This window comes from Malania oleifera, chromosome 13 (assembly GCF_029873635.1).
Source record: "Malania oleifera isolate guangnan ecotype guangnan chromosome 13, ASM2987363v1, whole genome shotgun sequence".
NCBI classification, from domain to species: domain Eukaryota; kingdom Viridiplantae; phylum Streptophyta; class Magnoliopsida; order Santalales; family Ximeniaceae; genus Malania; species Malania oleifera.
Window position 1 is genome coordinate 37,041,636 of NC_080429.1, and position 20,734 is coordinate 37,062,369.

Sequence of the window (20,734 nt, forward strand, 5' to 3'; positions counted from 1 at the left end):
TATTAATGACGATTTTCAAATTCATCACTAAAATTGTACTATTAGTGACAGGTTTTGAAACCTTCACTATTACTCTACTATTAGTGACGATTTTGAGTCAAGCCAATATAGAATCTATAGTGATAGTACTAGAGTTTTAGTGACAGCCATAATCCGTCCCTAATACTCTATTATTAGCGACGCTTTTAAAATTCATCACTAATAGTTATTAGGAACGATAGGTATAACAACTAATTCAAAACCGTCACTAATACTTATAAAATCGTCATTAATACTATTAGTGTCTGTTTTATGATTATTAGTGACAGTTTTGATCCTTCACTAATAATCTTATTTTTTGTTGTGGCTGCTCTAAAATTAATAAAGTAAGCTAAAATTAATAATTGAATGAATCCAAAAGTTTCAGAGATAAGGTTCATGCCCTTGGTTATAGTATCACATGCAGCATGTGAGTTGGGAGGTGTAAGTTGAAGTTTTTTTCTTTTTTGATTTTTTTAATAAAATATTAAAAAATGGTTCAGTGGGAACTTTACTTCCCAATTTAATGCATCGAAGGAAACCTCGTTGGACCATCCAACGAGATTTTCCTGGGAAATGATCTGTCTTTTGAAGCATGGCAAAACTCATTAGATGATCTAGCGAGTTTTGCTCAAATTTTTGAAGTCTTCTACCTCATCCATTTTCCTCGCAAAATTGCAGAGTGGTAGAGCACAATAGCAATAGTGGCGGGACATTTGGACGCTTGCTGTAGGTAACCATTGGAAGGAGGAGTCGAACGTTGGGAAGGAATGTATAAAAAAGGGAGATGAGGTATATATTTTGCTTAAGCCGAAACTCTTATATTATTTCATTTAGATTTGTTAGTTTGATTCAAAGATTCATTATTTTGATTCAAAGATTCGTTAGTTTGATTCATAAATTAGTATTTTATACATTCAATTTTTTGATTGGAAGCATCATTCGAAAACCCCCAATTTGAGGTTAGGGTTGATTCTTTTTTTCGTATTTTACTTGTTTGAATTTGTTATATGTTTTATGTGTAATTGTTATTGGGTAATTTTTTGTTAGTTATAAGTTTGGATTTTAGATTTTAAATTTAATTTTGTACAAATTTGGATAAAATTTTAAATAAATTTATATTTAATTTTATTTTGTTAGTTATACTTTTTCTTATTTAGGTGTTTTAAATATGTTATTGAAAAAAAAAAAGGTTAAGTTAATAAATTATAAAAATCAAAATGTTGAAGTGTTCATGAATTAACAAAAAATTTAATTAAAACTTTTAAAAAAATATAATTGAAGTTTGGAGATTAAAGAGAGTGTTCTTTTGGTTTTATACGTATAATAAGTAGTTTTACTTAAAACTTTGTTAGTCACAATTAGCATATGATGTTCACCTACATTATTTTTTGATAATCTGTAAAAAAAAAAAATCAAATTAAATGAAAGAAGGCTAATTTTACGTAGACAGGAAAAAGTAAAACTAATTTTATAATGCTTACAAATTAAATTGGATCAACAAGGGTTTTAGTTAGACATGCACCGAGAGTATGAGGTATTCAACTTTAACAAATCATAGTTTTTTTTACAAGATATGTATAGTCCCCTTAACTTTTACTTATGTTTATGCGCAGTTCATATAGAGGTCGTACACTGATGAGATTATGGCTGACTTATTCGCCAATTATGACGTCGAGAGTGATTTGTGGGTAACCTACTCGTATGCTTTCATATTATCGAGTGGTACCTCCCTAACCGAATTCTGCGGCAGTTTGGTTATCGCCAAGACATTCCCGACCACTTCTCAACATCAGGGGTACATCTACATGGGCACGACCTCCATACAATTGATGGACGCGGTCGAAGGGTGACAAACTGGACGAATTTCCACGGGATGTATGTGGAAGCATGAGAGCATCAAAGAGAGCATATCATCTGAGTGGAGCCGGAGGACAGTCCTTTGCGTTTGGATGACCCACACTTGAGGTGGTATTGTCGACACCTCAATTTTAACTAGACCATTTTCGAGAAGGCCCGGTGTGATAAAAGTTGACTTCCTATCCCAAAAATTGGACGACCTTGTTTTAAAAATCTAGTAATTTTTAGTTGAGTCTCTAGTCTTCAAAATTGAGTCCTTCTACTTCAAAAAAGAGTTCCGGTTAGTCCAAAATTGAGTCTAGTTTTATTCTCAAAGATAAGTCTCGATTATTCCCAAATTGAGTTTCGATTTATTTTAGAGAGAGTCCTTTAATTTTTAAAGTTAAGTTTTTAAGGAGTTCTTTTATAAAAATCAAGGTTCGAGTTCCTTTTTGTTTAAAATTGAATTTTTTTTATTTTATTTGAGTCGTTTTTATTTTTGAGTCCGGGTCCTCTTAATTTTCGGGATCAAGTTTTAATTTTTAAACCCAGGACTTCCCTTAGGGAAGACAAAATTGGACAAAAAAAAAAAAAAAAAGAGATAAAACAAAGAAAATAATAAGAATGTCACAAGTAATGGTTGCACCTAAGAACCTCGGGGGTACATCAACCAAAGAGAAAATAAAATAAAATAAACAAACAAAAAGGGAAAAGCATGTGGAAACGCAGACGAAGAAATCTTTCTGTTCCAACAACTTTTTGGCGCAAATACATGGCCGGACTCTCTCTAAAGAGAGTCTCTCGCACACAGTAGAAGGGGTGGCCGCACTGTTGATTTTTTCACTCTTCATCTCCCTCTCTCTGGTTTTCTCGCTCGCAGCGACCCCGTAGCCACCATTCTCCACTCCCCTCTCGGATCTCTCCAGCCATCTCTCTCTTCTCCTTTCATTTCCTCCTCAGTCCCTTCTTTTCTCTCATCACAAACCGTCTGCCACTCGCCCATCTCTCTGCTCCATACCAGCTAGCTCACCGTCATCACCACTCTCCCACAACCCCGAACACCACTCTCCAGCCGAGTCACCCAGAGTCTCGCAGCAGAGCCGTGAGCGTCCCCCTCGATCCACTGTTCATCTTTCAGATCTCTCCAGCCATCTCTCTCGCTCTCTCTGGTTTACTCTCTGACCCATCGTCTTCCTCCATCGCCGAAGCAACACCAGCAGCACCCCCTCTCTCATCCTCACCCTGCAACCCCCGAGCACCATCTCTCGGCCCTCCTCAGAACCACCATCCCTCACTCTCCTTCACCTCTACCAGAAGCCCACGGCAAAAAGGCCAGATCTCCACCATCTCCGAGATCCCCAGAACCTGTAACCACTACCCAACAGCTTCACCACGATCACCCTCACCTCACAGCCATCCCACCTGCTGGAGCAGAGCTCTTCATGGCCTCGTCCATTAACTCCATCCCCGACCACTGAAACAAACACCACCATCGTATCCCGGAGCCTGCAATCATCGCCCTCGACCTCTCCCACCACCAGATCCCGGATCACCAACCGCAGCACCAGCTCCGGATCCGAGACCACCAGAACATCCAACATCTCTACTGTTCACGCGCAACATTTTTCCAACCACTCGACATTAGAGTTAGTGTCATACTCCGGCATTGAGGGGGACGGTGAGTTCTTCATCTCGGATTTCCTTCCATGAGTTTTTGAAATCTAATCTTTAATTTGGGGTTTTCAGGAGTTTTGTGAAATAGACATAAGTGTGAGCACCTTGTGTTTGACCATTTGCGGCTGTGAGTTTATTGGTAATGTGTTAGATTCATATATGCACTCATAATGTGGAATTCTTCCAATGCAAGCAAACTGTTTGTGAAAATGTCAGTGTGAGGGCACACACCTATCCACACACCAATACACACTGCACATCTTCATACACACACTTGGACACCCACATACACACATTGTTTGAACACTTCTACATACATTGCTAACATGCATTTACACACATTACACATGCTTTCATACACCTGTGCACAACATTCATACACCACTCTCATTGGGTTATGTTGGCATGGCTGTGAGGTGTTTGTGAAAATACCGGAGTGAAGACACATGCCATTACACACACTGCTCACACATTAATTCACACATTGTTCACACACATTTACACCCACTGTTCACACACTTTTTCACACACCCTCACATGCTAATTAACTAACTTTAACTAACATTTTATTTCTTTGCTTGCATTCATACTAACTCTAACTCATGCATTTACTAACTCATACTAACATTTAATTTCCTGTACTCTAACATTTAATTTTCTATATACTAACTTTTAATTTCTTGTATACTAACATTTAATTTCTTATACTCTAACTTGCATACTAACATTTACTTGTATATTATTTCATTTCCACACACTTACGCACACACATTTTGAACACGTTGTTTACACACGTTTGGCACGCACATGTTACACATGTTGTATACATGCATGCATTCACATACACCCACGTCCACATGCATGCATTCACATACACCCACGTCCGCATGCATGCTTATGCATGCATGCAATTTCACAGTCACATGCATTCACATACACTTACATGCACATACATTCACATACACATGCATATGCATGCACGTAACTCCACTCATTCACACAGTCGCATGCATGCATGCATTCACATACACTCACACGCACATGCATGCACACATTCATAAACGCTCACATGCACATGCATACACATGCAAACATGCATTCACATACACATGCATGCATGCATGCGATCACGCATACACACACAAATTCATATTCATGCACATGCATGCATGCACTCACACTCGAACACACATGCACACGCACACACATGTACATGCATGTAATGCACATAATCACAAAGTCATACACTTGCGTGCATGCAACCTACTTCATGCATTCCGATGTCACCCATGACATCATCACGTAGGTCATTGTCTATTCATGCATGCATAACATGAGTGTTCTAGTCCAGACCTTACATCACGTCATTATTCATGCATGCATGCATACACATGCCCATGCGTGCACCCATCCATCACACATCATGCATACATGTATGACCATTCATGCCTCGCACGCATACACATATTCATGCATCGGTGTCATCGGTCATTCATGCACGTAGGCACGTGCATATGCTCATTTGCACGTACTCATTCTTACATGTGCACATTCACTCACATACATTCATACATGCACATCCCCGCACGCACGCACATTTGTGCACATGCTCATTCATACATGCACACGCGTTCATGCTCGTGCTCATCCATGCATACATATGGTCATGCATTCATGTTCACACACACACTTCATGCATCACTTGCACAACCTAACATACACCTAAACACACACAACCCACGCGTAAAGCAACACGTGTTGACTAATGGTCTCGATCAAGACCTTAAACTGGTTTTCCTCTGGACCGGCCAACGTTTGACTGATTTGTCATTCCCGGAACCGGTTCACGCCAGCTCTCTGAATTTTACATATTTATCATTATTTAGCTATTTAAAAAATTCACAAAAATCACAAAATTCTCAGAAATATCTTAAAAATATTTTCATACTTTGATTTCCATGGTTTTTATTTGTGCTATTTTGAAGTTCAGGAAAAATATTGAAAAATCACAAAAATGCTTTCACACTTAGAAAAAATCACAAAAAATATTTTTTAGGCATAGGAAATCATTTCCATCTCGAACAAATTCCAAAAAACCTCCAAAAACTACTTTTCACTTAGAAACTCTTACAGATATCAAAACCTCGGGAGCATATTTTGTATCCTATTTTCTTGATTTTCCTTTCCGATGATTGCGACAAAGGGCATGGACTCTTTGGAAGTATTGGATCGCCCCAGTTTTGAGGGAAAACTTATATGGTATTTTATTTTGTGCATTTTCCTTGATTTTTGGAAGGGAATAATTTTGAAAGACTTATTATATTTATTTTGGGATAATTTTCGATTAATCTGGTACCATTCGTAAGAATGAGCGCGTAGGGGATGCTAATACCTTCCTCTCGCATAACCGTACTCCCGAACCCGACTCTAGTAATGCAGATCGATTGTACCTTAATGGGGTAGCAATAAAGTGTTCTAACTGCATTCCAAAAGGTTAGTGGCGACTCCATCACACCATGTTTTTTCACAAAAATATCTTTTTTCAAAATCACACATCCATTTTTCCCAGTTCGCAGCTGCACCCATTTTTTCTAGAGAGTGGTCCTCTGGGCAGGGTTCGAGACATCGCGATGGGTATAGGCCCATTACACGACACTTCGTGGACAGAACCGTCATTGTATATGTGAGCCTCGTAAATACTAGACATTAATCCACACCTTATACTTTTGTTACGTGTTTTTTATGATGTGAGTACTAAATTTTGTTCTATACTACAGGCTGACATACTGCATGAACATCTGATCTCTCCATATCCTCCTGTACATAGATTGTTAAGAGTTGGATTGACGGTTGTCTATGAGGACAGACGACAAACCTATCTACCTCGACCTGACCCGCCTGCACGAGGAGGTCAAGGAGCTCCAGTACGAAGAGGACATGCGCTGCGTGCATCCAGTGGTTCACAGAGCTGTTTTGGTAAGCCCCCTATTATACAGAGTGAGTATGTGTTTGGCTCGTAAGCACCCTATGCATGTTCAGCGGGAGATGATATTGCGAGGCCATCCAGTAGCAGGCCATATGCTGCAGATGTTCTTTCATCCTCCAAGCCTTTAGGTTTTAGTGCCCCCTCCAACTTTGTTGCCACCTCATCCATGTCATTCCTGTTGGATGACGGTGTAGATGCGAAGGATGTGGATGCATCAGCTATGCCACCTCGTTCTTGTCCAGCATCATTATATGAGTCATCTCCCCATCTACTTTATATGAATGTTGATGATGCAGTACCTTTGGGTGGAGATGATAGACATACGGGACAATGACGGGGCAGGAGACCGAATGGAGATGACCAGAAAAAGAAAAGAAAAGAAAAGGTGGACGCAGACGATAGCCACCCCGAGACCGAAGACAACTTCCGTGTGGCACTTGAGTAGACATTTGTTGTATATGTACTTGACCACTATATTATGTTGCACAGTAGTTTGATTCTGTTGATTTCATTTGTATAGCCTCATTGCATTATTTTTGTATAATTGGAGATGTTTATTTGTTGTTTCCCAATATGTATATGTAAATGAAAGTTGTGAACATACTAGTATCGATTGCTTATGAAAAATATTTTCTTTGAACAGGTGCATGGATGGATATACTCGATTTTAAGAGGAGATTCTGCCAAAATTTTTACAGTTATTCGATGTACTATGAATGTATATGAAAGTTGTGAACATACTGTTATCTATTGTTGATAAAAAATGTTTTCTTTGTGTTGACTTTTTGAGTCCTATCTCATTTTTGATGATGACAAATATAAGGTATTTATTGTTTGTCATGTTTGTGTGTAGACTTATATTAGTAAGATCATTTGATGGCACATGAAGACTTGCAGACTAAAGACACAAAAGATTTATTTTGTATTGTAATTCATATCATGTTTAATTTGGGTTTGTAATAGTAAAGTAAGATTGGTCTGTAATAATTAATGTGCATCATGCATGTAAGAACTTATAAGATCAAGACCATAGAGTGACCTTAGGGCACCCTTCGGTTGATCGACGTTAGGTTTTTGGGACTAACTCAAAGACCTTAGAAAGACCTTACGTCTTTACACTTACACGTAAGATAGTCTCCAATATCACATACATTATCAGGGGAATTAATTGAAGTAAAATTGGACTTTTAGAGCAAAATTGTAAGGTTTCGGGTGATCGAACCCCAAGTGCTCAAAGCACATCGGGCAACTGAACCCTTGATGAGTCAATTTGTTGACTTGGGTTTCGGGTGATCGAACCATTTTGAACATATCGTCCACGGGTGACCGAACTTTGTTTTTAACTTTTTCCCACCAACTTGGCAACCCGAACTTTACGTTCAAAATTGCCTCGGGTTACCGAACACATAGATTCGACAAACCGAACTCAGGACCGGGCACTCGAATCTTGGACAGTGTGGAAATTGTCTTGGTTCAGTAAACCGAACCTATACTTAGACGACCGAACTTCAAAAATGGACTTTTTTTCATTTTCTTTGTTCGGGTGACCGAATCGTGGGTCAGCCACTTGAAACTCTCGGATTGTTTTATATTTTTACCATGGTTAAGATGGTTAAACAGGGTTATTTTTACTAAACCGTTTTAAAACAAGTTTAATAATTCATTACATATCCCCAACGGTTATAATTTTTACCATTTCTATATATAGGGGTTGATTTATAAGGATTAGAGAAAAAGTAGCAAAGTGATAAGTGAAAAATCTTCTAAAAATTTCCAAAGTCCGTATTTCTCAAATACTCTCCTACTTCATTTTCTTTGATCATCCAAGCTTAGAGAGAGTGTTTAGATTATTAGTGCTTTATTCTAAATAGCCCTATACTCTCATTGAGATTTGTATTGTTTGATTTTTGTATTGAGAGTTTGGCTAGGATTCTTCCCACAAATTTAACTTGATAAATCTAGTGTTGGGAAAACTTATTAGCTTAAGGATCTTTGCATTGTCATTGCAAGATTCCTTAAGTAATAATTTTTGTTTGCAAAATATTTTACAAAACTTGATTTCAAACAACTCTTGTGCTTGATACAATTTGAAAAAATATTTTTGAGTTCATTTGAATATTATTGCTAGTATCTTTGAAACACTATATGATATTGAGATTTGATATACTTTACTTTCAAAGATTAGCTTGTTTGAACACTTTTGTGCATACTTGATATTATCATTGTATTGGGTGTAGATTGCACATATATACCACTGAGTTTATCATTCTTACATGATTAGTGTGCATTGATTAGTGCTTGTGTTGCATTGGTACATAGTCTACTTAGTCAAGAAGCATTTATTTGTATCCCAAATTTTTATATCTGTTGTATTCTATGCGTGGGCCTGAAGAGGGAGACTAGCCTTGTTGAATAGTCCCAAATTGGCTTTGATCCAATTAGGAAAGTTAGGTGCACCATCCTGGTAAGGTGTAGGTTGAGGTCAATCCCGTGAATTAACCTAATTGTAACCGGTGCCGCTCCACTCGTGAAGTGGGCTTATAATGGAATCCTTGTATTGGTGAGCCAAGGCGGGGACGTAAGCATTTTGGCCGAACCCTGATAACATTTCTTGTAAGTGCTTTTAATTTCTGAATTTTAAATTCCAGCACATGAATGTTTGTATTTTACTATTGTGAATGATTGAGTTTATAATTACATAGACAGACCCTAAGTTGACTAATACTGTTGCTAGATTAGTTGAATCTAAGAGAGAAATTTTAAATACCCAATTCACACCCCCTTTTGGGAATATACCAAAGCTAACACTTTGTACTGGTGCATGGATGGATATACTCGGTTTTAAGAGGAGACTCTACTGAAATTTTTACAGTTACTAGATACTATGAATGTGATGAAAGTTGTAAACATACTCGTATCAATTGTCGATGAAAAATGTTTTATTTGAATAGGTGCATAGATGGATATGTTCAATTCTAAAAGGAGACTCTGCCGACATTTTTACAGTAATTCGATGTATTGCGAATGTGCATGAAAGTTGTGAAATACAAAATGACATTTATTGTAGTTATTTAAAGTCCTAATTGAAATATAAAAGTTATTCAACTGCAATGCTTTTTAATAATGTGTTGGTAAGTAATTATTATTGCATTTTTTTGTCTTAACATATTAAGGTCAAGGAATATGCACATTCTTAATGAAGTTTTTTTTTTTTTTTTAAAAGAACATTTCGATATTTTTTCCAATTTTGAGTAAGAGGACAATGACAATGGATATTAATTTTATTTGTTGAACATAAAAATATGAATTTTTTTTTTAATTACATTTTAAAGAAGGTAGGGCAAATCTTGCTGGACCATCTAGCAAGTTTTGGCTACCACACATTAATCAGTGGACAACCCTAGTCGTTTAAAACTCCCTGGATGTGTTGGGCTTTGTGGAGCTTAGTTGTCTTTGATCTGGATGATGACTCGACCCAAAATAATGTTGTACGATTTTTTAATGGGAGATTTTTACCGAGGGTTGATGTAGTCCATTGTGAATCCCGCGCATGATATAACAACAGTTATTTTGATGATTAGGGTTGATGTATTGACTCAATTTTTAAGAGAGGAAAAAATGTATTGTCGCACTCGGTATTTTTTTCCTAATAATAGTGAAATCCCTACAATTCTATGGACATAGGCAAATTACCAAACCACATAAATACAGTCTTGTACGTGTGATTATTTTTCTTTGGCATGTGTTTTTTTCTATTTTGTTTCTCACGAGTTTTTTGGAAATTTCGTGTTAATTTCCCTATAGGATTTGTCCAAAGAATTTTCCTTCAAATATCAATGGATCATCCAACGAGATTTGGGACGCATTAAATTGAAAAATAAAGTTTCAATTGAATTATTTTTTAATATTTTATTTAAGAAAATCAAAAAAGTTAAAAATATGCAGGCTAGCAGCTGGGTGGTCCCCATTGATCCAATGGGTCTTCACGGTCCATTGCCACAGCCTTTCACTGAAAGGGCACTGTGTCCCAATGCTTTAATTGCTGTCTTCTTCTGGTACAAAACTGAGGTACACATGGTGCTGTTACAACTTTATCTGCTACCAATCTTCCTGCCAAAGAGGAGTGTAGTCAAAATGCAGTGCTAGATATCCATATAATATATGGAAGGCACTGAAACTAATAATGGTTTTGTTGTCCTAAAACAGCACATTGCACTGCTCAATACCTCTCTTTCAAGGGCTTTTACGGATAAAATGTATGGGTGGAAAGTCAATAGTGTGTAAGAGGGGAGGTGATGGTGTAATTGACACTTCGTGGTTACTAAAGAAATATAGAGAAAGATGCTAAAATTACAATAAAGTGGCATTGAGACTTTTTTTCAAATTTCTCATTTGAGAAAAATTCTTGAAATGCCGAGATAAAATCATTCTTCATAAGTTTTCAACAATTTTAAACAAATTAAATAGGAAATCGTTTGAACCGATGATTTGTCCCCATTCATCAAAGACACGACTTTCGAGTTTTTTTCTTCAAAAAAGGGCATACAATTTCTTCACTGACCTGGGAAAGCAAAGTAATTACATTCTTCCCTTTAATTACATTTATTCTTATCATATGTTAAGTGTGAAAATATTATTTTAAAAAAAAAAAATACTAAACCAATAAATAAAAATTTAATTTTAGATATCGTTTAATAATTGAATGAATCCAAAAGTTGCAAAGATAAGACTCGCGTCCTTAGTAATGGTATCACGTGTTAAATTCACGTGCAGCATGGACAATGACCCATGTGGCGCTCATTGAGTAAGGGTCCATTCAAATTAATTGTAGTATGAAAAATAAATCAATATAAAATTTAATTGGACAATTGGAGGTATGCAAAATTACGTAATCGATACACAAGTATCCAACATTAATTAATATCTACAATTGCAACTTTAAATTTAATTATAGTGAATATTTCAGTTCTTCTACTCGCCTTTGCTCGATACCAATGCGCACTTTTGAATTTCTCATTTTAAATTTAAAAACAATGAAATGCTCAAAATAAGTACTAGTCACTTTTTTTCAAAAAGAAAATATTAAAGGAAATTTTGACTATTAAGAAAATCATAAAAGAATAAATGTTGTCATCCCTTCGTTTTCTACCACCATAAATTCTTTACTATCCTTATTACCCTATAAAAAGGCACTATCTCCCTCTCATTTTGACACATACATTGCATGCTTGAAGTAAGTAGATATATAGAAATGATGAGAGATAAAAAGAAAAAAGATATTTTGTACAAAACTAGTTTCAAATAATCTTATAATTCTTTCCTAGATAATGAAGTTTTTTATCTCCCCAGCCTGTGGAGTAGGCATAGCCGAACCACGTAAAATTTGAATCTCATTTCTATTTATTTTTCTACAACTTTTATAACATGTTATTAGCACGAGACTCTAACTATCTAAGATATTTCTTTAAATCTTATTTAATTTATTTCTTATAAGTTTTACTCCACAAGAGAATAATATTTTTCAGAAGAGAATAATCTTTTAAAGTTTAAAAAGTACCGATCTCTAAAAGAGATGGTAAGATAGTCCTCCTGAAAATGTTATATATTTAAAATTCCCACACACACACACACACACACACACACACACACACACACACACACATATATATATATATATATATATAAAATAGTCTTTTAAAGTTTAAAAAGTATCGATCTCCAAAAGAGATGGTAAGATAGTCCTCCTGAAAATGTTATATATTTAAATATCCCGCATATATATATAATCTCCTGAATAGATAGAGCTCATGAAGAGGTTATGTATCTAGTCCTCAAAAGAGATGGTAAATATTTACCTCTTGAAGAGGGTATATTTTTAACCTTCCGAAGAGATGTTAAAATCGACCTCCTAAAGCAGTGAGACGTCTATCTTTCAAATGAAGTAGTACATTTAACCTCCGGAAGAGGTGGTAAATTATTACCTATTTCCATATTGTAATTGAAACCATACTCCTAAAGAGTACAAATTGAAAAAAAAAAAAATGTTCCTAAAGCAACATATTTATGTACCCCCGAAAGGGTGAAAGTAATATTTTATCTATTATTATATCAGTTTTATTTTAGTTTTTATATTTTCTTTTTCTAAATTGCCTTATTTTTATTAATTTATTCAGATGTTGAACCTAAGCAAAGTTGAATTTTTTTCCTCTTGACATCAAAGGCAATAATTATTTATCATGGATTCCTGATATTGATATTCATCTAAATGTAATGAACTTGAGAAACACTATTTTAGATGAAAATACCGCATCCCTATAGGATTGCGCAAAAGTTATTATTTTCCTCCATCATCATTTAGATGAAAAATTAAAGATTGAATACTTCACTTTCTAAGGTTGACTCATCTTATGAAAATTTAAAGGATAAATTTTATCATCAAAAGACTGTAATTTTACCAAATGCTCAGCATGAATTGTTGCACCTGAGATTACAAGATTTTTAAACAGTCAGTGAATAAAACTCAGCTCTGCATAAGATTACTTCGAAGTCAAAATTATGTGATGAAAATATTAGTGATAATGTTATTGCAGTAGCCTTGATGCTGGACCATCTAACTTCTTTTTTTTATCTTCATGTTGTTGATTTCCTTGTAAATAAAGACGAAAATAATGATGTAATATTTTAAGGTATAAAGTAAGTAATATTGTATTTGGATTTTAATAAATAAATTATCATATTTATATAATAATAAGTTTTTAAAATATGTGTCGTAGTGTGAAACAGTGTAAATCGTCTTAAAGCTTTGATCAATCTAAGATATATTTGGAAGAAGTTTGTTCAACTAACAGTGCTATAAGACACAGAATTCTTCGAGATAGGAAATATTTCCATTAATTGAATATATTTTCAACAAATGTTAATGCAATATATTGTTCTACAAATTTGATTGAAAGCTTCGAAAGAGTTAATATAAAATTACCCAATGGTACTTTATTACGAATTGATGAAACTTTTTATTCCAGCATATCCAGAAGAAATTTGTTAACCTTTAAATATTTAAGACTCAATAGATATCACATTGAAATTACGAATAAAGTCAATAAAGAATTTCTTTGCATTTTTTTTAAAAGAAGGCAATTTTATTAAAGAAAAAGAAAACAAGCAAGGAGTTTGGATTCTTAAAAGAGACTGGTACAAAAAGAGAGAAGAAGTGAACAGATTCACCCTCCTATATAAAAAAAGATACACGAAAATTCTTCCCGGTCAAAAGATAGCAAAGAGGCATTGGACCTAATCCACTGATATAAATTTTAAAAAAACTGTAAACTTTATCTTCTGAATTATGTTATACAAAAAATTGGGTTGCTCTAAAATTTAATAAATTAAGCTAAAATTAATAATTGAATGAATCCAAAAGGTGCAAAGATAAGACTCACGTCCTTAGTGATAGTATCATGCGATGACAATGACCCATGTGACGCTCATTGACTAAGGGTCCACTCAAATTAATTGCATAGTGATAGTATCATGTGATCATCATGGACAATGACTTATGTGACGCACATTGACCAAGGGTCCACTCAAATTAATTGTAGTATGTAAAAGAAAATATAAAATTTAATTAAACAATTTGAGGCATGCAAAATTACGTGATACACAAATATCTAACATTAATTAATTTCTACGAATGACATTTTAAATTTAATTATAGTGAATATTTCAGTTCTTTTACTCTCCTTTGCTGTACGCCAATGCTTATTCTCGAATTTCTCATCTTTAAATTTAAAAACAATGAAATACTCGAAATAAGTATTATTTACTTTTTTCCAACAAAAAAAAAACATATATTAAAAGGAATTTTTATTAGTATATATATTTACTATTTATTATATGTTGGAGTAGAATTTCGCGGCGCCTTTCGCATATCTATATAAAGCCCAATACGTCGGACGGACATCCCGCGTCTTACTGTTCTATAGTAGTGTAGCGCATACTTCTTAATTACGAAGTAAACACGAAGACTGCATAATGGGATTGCCAGGCGCTCCTGCGATCATAACGCCGGCAGTGAGGGCGCAATATGCCATGAACTACATCAACGACGGCAGCAAGAACGTCGAAGCGCAGACCTACGCCGACAACCTCAAATCCCAGTGCGGCAGCGAAATCACCTGCAGTGTCGTGTTTTACAACGCCACCGGCGGCACCCTCACCTACGTCACCGCCCACGACTACCACGGCCACATCGGCGCTGCCCCTTACCCTCTCAAGTTGCAGAACGGCCAGTGGGGCGCCTTTCTCCACGTCCTTGGAACCCTGGTTGGATGCTCCGGCGCCGCCGTCTACGACGGTGCGAACGGAGATGGAGATGGGCGCGACTGGATGATGGCTTGGTCCATCCCTCTCATCGGACATAACCACGTGCGTAATTACTCTCCATTTTCCTCTACAACGTAATGAACTAGAAAATACAACGACTTCTTTCAGTTTGATTTGTTCAAGAGATAAAGATAAAGTTAAAAAATTTTTGCACTCAATTAAAATTGTAGATTTTAAAGTAAAATTTAAATCAGGTCAAATATATTTTGTTTTCAAAATCACCCACTTTGCAATTGATACACATTCAATAAAAATATTTAATAAGGTCAAATAAGTTTATCGATGGACATAGTTAATTAATGAGGGTTTTATCTTTTAAAAAAAGAACAGAAATATGTAAACAGTGGGGCGAGATAAATCGAGCGGGCTACGAACATATTTTTAGAAAAATATTAATTAGAAACTACCTTGTATCTTTTAATTAATAGAGTAAAATCGAACAATATTTCCTTGATTTTTTAGAAAATGACATTTCACCTTCTTAATTTTAAAAATTATCAAAAGCCTCATGTGATTTGATTTTATTAATAAAGTGAACCTTTTGTAAATCAGTAGCTAGACTATGGTAAATTTTATATATGAAAGAAATGAAGTTCACACAAATAAAATGATTTTTTTTTTTACTTAGCTATGTTAGAAAAATAACATCAACTTATAAGTTAAGTTGAGAAAATTTGCCCATTAAGTATAATATCATAAAAACAAAGCAGTAAGAAAATCAATAACTTTGGTTCTCAAAATGACACGTCCAGCTATTTTGGTTGATTTAGCTTAACCATTGACATTCGCATGACAACATAATTAATTCTATTATTATTTCAAAAAAAATAAAAATAATATAAATAATAGTATTGCTAGTTACAAAATGTTTGTTGGTTAGTTATATTCGTCACTAATAGTTGGGGTATTAGTGATGAAATAGAAATCCGTCACTACTAGAAGAGTATTAGTGACGAATTAGAAATACGTCACTACTAGTAGAGTATTAGTGACGACTTAAAAATTCGTCACTACTAGTATGGTATTAGTGTCGAATTAAAAAGTTATCACTAATAGAAGCGGTATTAGTGATGAATTAAAAATTCGTCACAACTAGCATTGTATTATTAACAAATCCAAAATTCGTTACTAAAAGTAAGTTATTTATGAAGGATTCAAATTCATCACTAATAGTAGGGTATTAGTCACGAATTTGAATCATTTACTAATAATTAGAAAAAAAAAACCTTTTAATACTAATTTCTTCTAATCATGAATTCTTATATAAAAATCTTTAATTACATTTTCAAATACATAAACTGAAACCATTCAAAATTTCATACAAATTCAATTAAAATGAAGAAATAACACATGTTCAAATAACAAAAATTATTTAAAAATATTCAAAATTTAAATGCAAATACTAATACAAATTCAAATTAAAATACAAAAAACTTCATTTGTTCAAATAACAATTAAAATTATAAGAGACAATGCTGTCTGATATATTTTAATGAGGCATTGAACAGTAACACAAGAAACAATGTTCAGATAAACAAACAAATTCATCTGAAAATCTTTTGAGAGTCCAATGTCTAAAATGAGATATGGAATTGAGAAAAATGAAAACGATCTCTAGGCAACAAAAAACTTGCTCCCTTTCCCTTCTTTCCCTTCTTCCTTTGGATCTTCTTCATGTAGAATTCCAACTCTTTCCCCTCCAAAATATATCTGCAAAACCATTTAATCAATGCATTTAGTCGAGATGCCCAACATAAAAGAAAAATCAAAACAAATACAGCAATATTCAGTAGTATAAATTGATGTTTGACAAATTTTCCATACAAAAGATACCCCCCTCATCGTTGAGTATCAGAAAATGTAACACCTAGTTTAGTATTGGAAAATAATTTTAGTTTTCTATTGTCAAAATATAATGAAATAAAAAATGTCAGCACATTTCCCTGTTTTGAAGACATCTATATTAATTCAAAACAAGGTTATATTTTGATCATTTTAAATCTAGAAATGAAAAATGAAAATTTGGTTTTGACAACTAAACAAACCCCAGCTACTTTCACAAGTTGACCCCAAACAACTAACAAAAATAGGGCACCTCACCACATGAGAACAATTGACATCAGATGATGAGTGGGATGCCTCATAAAAGTTCACCAGATATGTCACGACCTACTCATTTTTCCACATTTTTTTTTATATCAATAGCACATTTCCTATATTCCAGTTCAGCAGGTCACGACCCACCTGGACCCGTGAGTACTAGGGATATACCAGAACATACAGCAGAAGCCCTAGTAGTAGAAAACATACAATAATGTACATCTCAATACCATATATTACAATACACTAGAGTTGCTATAGTCCACAGTATTTCCATATATACATCCCAAAATAAATTTAGAGACATTTCCCACAAAATCTAAATATCCCTACAAAAAGAAACTTACCCTTCAAAAGGGCAGATATCCAACACTAGGTCAGCGGGGCTTTTCTCGCTCTTCTATCAGGGGCTCTTGAAAAGTTTATAGGATTAAGGGGTGAGACACCTCTCAGTAAGGGAAATAAACTAATACCAATGTGTGGCAATATGAGTATTTTGTGTTCTACATATACCATACATACATATTCAGTACTGTTTCATTAAATCTGGAAAATATATATATATCAACACATGGCAGAACATACTGTATTTTCATAAACATATCTCATCTCATATCATAATAATAATAACATAAAAACATTCCTGGTAGGTTAGCTGGCTGTTGTCATGTATTACCCCCACATGACTGGGTTGTGTGGTCTGAAGGCAGGACCTAACAATGGTTGGCCGACCACTGCCAAGTCAAACAGTAGTCTGTAGGTCCGATGGGTTTGCCAGACCTGGTCTGTACATCAGGGGCGATCAACACACTTCTTATAAACCACATGGACCATCCAATCTCACACCACTCCGTACAACGGCGTTAACACAGATATCGTGATCACGAAGACCATAGACACATAACAACGGTACCGTTCAAGTGTTAGCCTAGACCAAGTCAACCAGGTTCTAATATCATATACATATACTAAAATTGTGATACATGAATATCTTATATCATTAATTATCAAATAAATCATATCATTTGCACATATACGTATATCATGAAAATCATCGGCCCGTACGCTGGTATTACACATTTTATCATAGCTCGACCCGTACGCCGGCAAATCATAGCACAACTCGTACACTGGCAAATCACATCCACATAGCACGGTCCGTACGCCGGAAAATCATATCCACATAGCACGGCCCGTATGCCGGCAAATCATAGTCACATAGCACGACCCGTACGCCGGCAAATCATATCCACATAGCACGGCCCGTACGCCGGCAATACACATAAAAATCTCGGCCCGTACGCCGGTTTTCCATCATAAACACATTTCCAAAAACAGTATCTCATAACATTTTATACTCATGCCACACTAAGATATTTTCCACATATTCAACGTATCATCATTTAACAGTATTTTCTCAAACATAATTCATATATATATATATACATTTTCTCAAAATGGACTAGCTTAGTTTATCCCCTTACTTGACTGCTGAGAAAGCCCCGAAAACAATCTAGTCTAACTCTCGTAGGACTTCCTGACCAATACGCTGAAACCAAAAATTCCCTGTATTAAACTTTAGTATTTCCATGCATACATCATTTCCTATAACTATCATAAGACCAAATACGGCTAAAAAAATCTTACCTCAACTCGGGGATGATTTCCAACTTCATTGTCCCAACAATCCGTTCTGGCAAACTCGTAGAGAACTTCACCAGGAGCGTCATGGTAGCTTCAAATCTTCGATCCAGCGAGAAATGAGCCCAAAATCGAAGAGAGAGAAAATCGAAGAGGACAGAGAGAGCGGAGAGATAGCTTCTTTAGAAAGTTAAAAAATGGATTTCCATATTTATAGAACAAGGGATTTCATCGATGAGTCACGTCATCCGTCGACGAAATTATTGTCGACGAATCCTTCAGTAATTTCGTCGACGAAATTTAGTCCTCGTCGATGAAATTTAGTGGGCTCAAAACGCCTCTCGGTATTTCTTCGTTGACGAATACAGGGGATTCGTTGACGAAGCCTTGATGATCCCCTTTTGTTTTCCTTCCAAAATCCAATGTCGTCGACAAACGCGAAGCGTTCGTTGACGAAGTCGACTGCCTCCTTCTGCTTCCGGTTCCCATTCCCTTTTCTTTTATTATTTAAATATCATTTTAAATTTGGGTCATTACATTCTCCCATTCTTATAAAATTTCATCCTCGAAATTTACTGTTCACTAAGCTCATCATCCCTTAACAAGAAAAGGGTCTACTTATTTTATTGCCTACCCTCACTTATGGCGGAAGAATACCGTGGTTACATTCCGAGTCCTGGGAGATTACATATACAAAATAAAAATTTCTCTCAAAACTAAAATGCTACATTAATTTAACCATTACATGTACCTGCAAAAAGAAAACTACTTAACCACTTACATTTTATCCACTCAGACCTCTTGAAATAAATGTGGATACCTCTGCTTCATCTCCTCCTCGGACTCCCAAGAAGCCTTTTCTACTGCATGATTCCTCCACAAAACTTTTACCTGAGGAATCTTCTTGTTATGTAGCTCCTGTACTTTCCTATCCAAAATCTGTACTGGTATCTCCTCATACCCCAGTGAATCACTAAGCTCCAACTCATCATAACTGATGATATGAGAAGGATCTGGGACATATTTCCTCAACATAGTCACATGAAATATGTTGTGGATTCTGGACAACACCGGACGTAAAGCTAGCCTATAAGCTACCGGTCCCACTTTATCTAAAATTTCAAATGGACCGATAAACTTAGGACTAAGTTTACCCTTCTTCCCAAATCGCATAACCCCTTTCATCGGAGCTATCTTCAAAAATACATGATCACCCACGTCAAACTCTAAATTCCTGCAGCGATGGTCAGCATAACTTTTCTGTCGGCTTTGAGCTGCATTGATCATATCTTTGATAAGTTGAACCTTATCACGCGCTTGTTGCACAAGTTCTGGACCCACTACTCGCCGCTCACCCACTTCATCCCAAAACAAAGGAGAACGACATCTCCTACCGTATAGAGCCTCAAATGGTGCCATGCCAATGATAGACTGATAACTATTATTATACGCAAACTCTGCCAGTGGCAAGAACTGAGTCCAGCTACCCCCAAAATCTAAAATGCACGCGTGGAGCATATCCTCTAATGCCCGTATCGTCCTCTCAGTCTGCCCGTCTGACTGGGGATGGAACGCCGTACTAAATGATAACTGAGACCCCAGAGCCTCCTGCAAGCTCCTCCAAAATCATGATGTGAGTTGTGGGTCTCGATCTGACATAATAGATATAGGCATCTTATGAGAACGAACTATCTCCTGAATGTAAATCTCCGCTAAACGGCTGAGGGAGTGGCTGATCTTGATAGTAATAAAGTGGGCGATCTTCGTCAAACGGTCAACAATCACTCAAATGGCATTTTGGCCCTGTAATGCCGTCGGCAGTCCTGACACAAAGTCCATCGATATATGATCCCACTTCCACTCTGGGATAAACAACAGCTGCAACTACCCTGTCGGCCTCTGGTGCTCAACCTTTACCTGTTGGCACGTCAAACGCTGGGCTACATACTCGGCGATCTCTCTCTTCATACCACTCCACTAGTACGACTCTCGTAGATGTCTATACATCTTCATACTATCAGGATGAACCGTATACAAAGATCCGTGGGCCTCCTCTAGAATGGTCTTCCTGATCTCAGTATCACTAGGAACGCATAA

The 20,734-nt window shown here is 35.8% G+C and overlaps 1 protein-coding gene and 1 long non-coding RNA gene across 2 annotated transcripts; both read left to right on the forward strand.

Moving 5' to 3' along the window:
- The first annotated feature begins 2,673 nt into the window (after positions 1-2,673).
- LOC131145576 (uncharacterized) lies at positions 2,674-7,159 on the forward strand. The gene is made up of 2 exons (XR_009134167.1): positions 2,674-6,214; positions 6,309-7,159. It is a non-coding gene; the product is annotated as an uncharacterized LOC131145576 (long non-coding RNA).
- A 7,342-nt stretch (positions 7,160-14,501) lies between these two features.
- Positions 14,502-14,974, forward strand: LOC131145803 (23 kDa jasmonate-induced protein-like). Its single transcript, XM_058094987.1, has one exon. The coding sequence runs from the start codon at positions 14,546-14,548 to the stop codon at positions 14,972-14,974; it is 429 nt and encodes a 142-aa protein (XP_057950970.1). The 5' UTR covers positions 14,502-14,545.
- Positions 14,975-20,734: the final 5,760 nt, after the last annotated feature.

Coding starts and splice junctions, on each gene's coding strand:
- LOC131145803 (XM_058094987.1), top strand. CDS start 14,546: ATGGGATTGCCAGGCGCTCCTGCGATCATAACGCCGGCAGTGAGGGCG.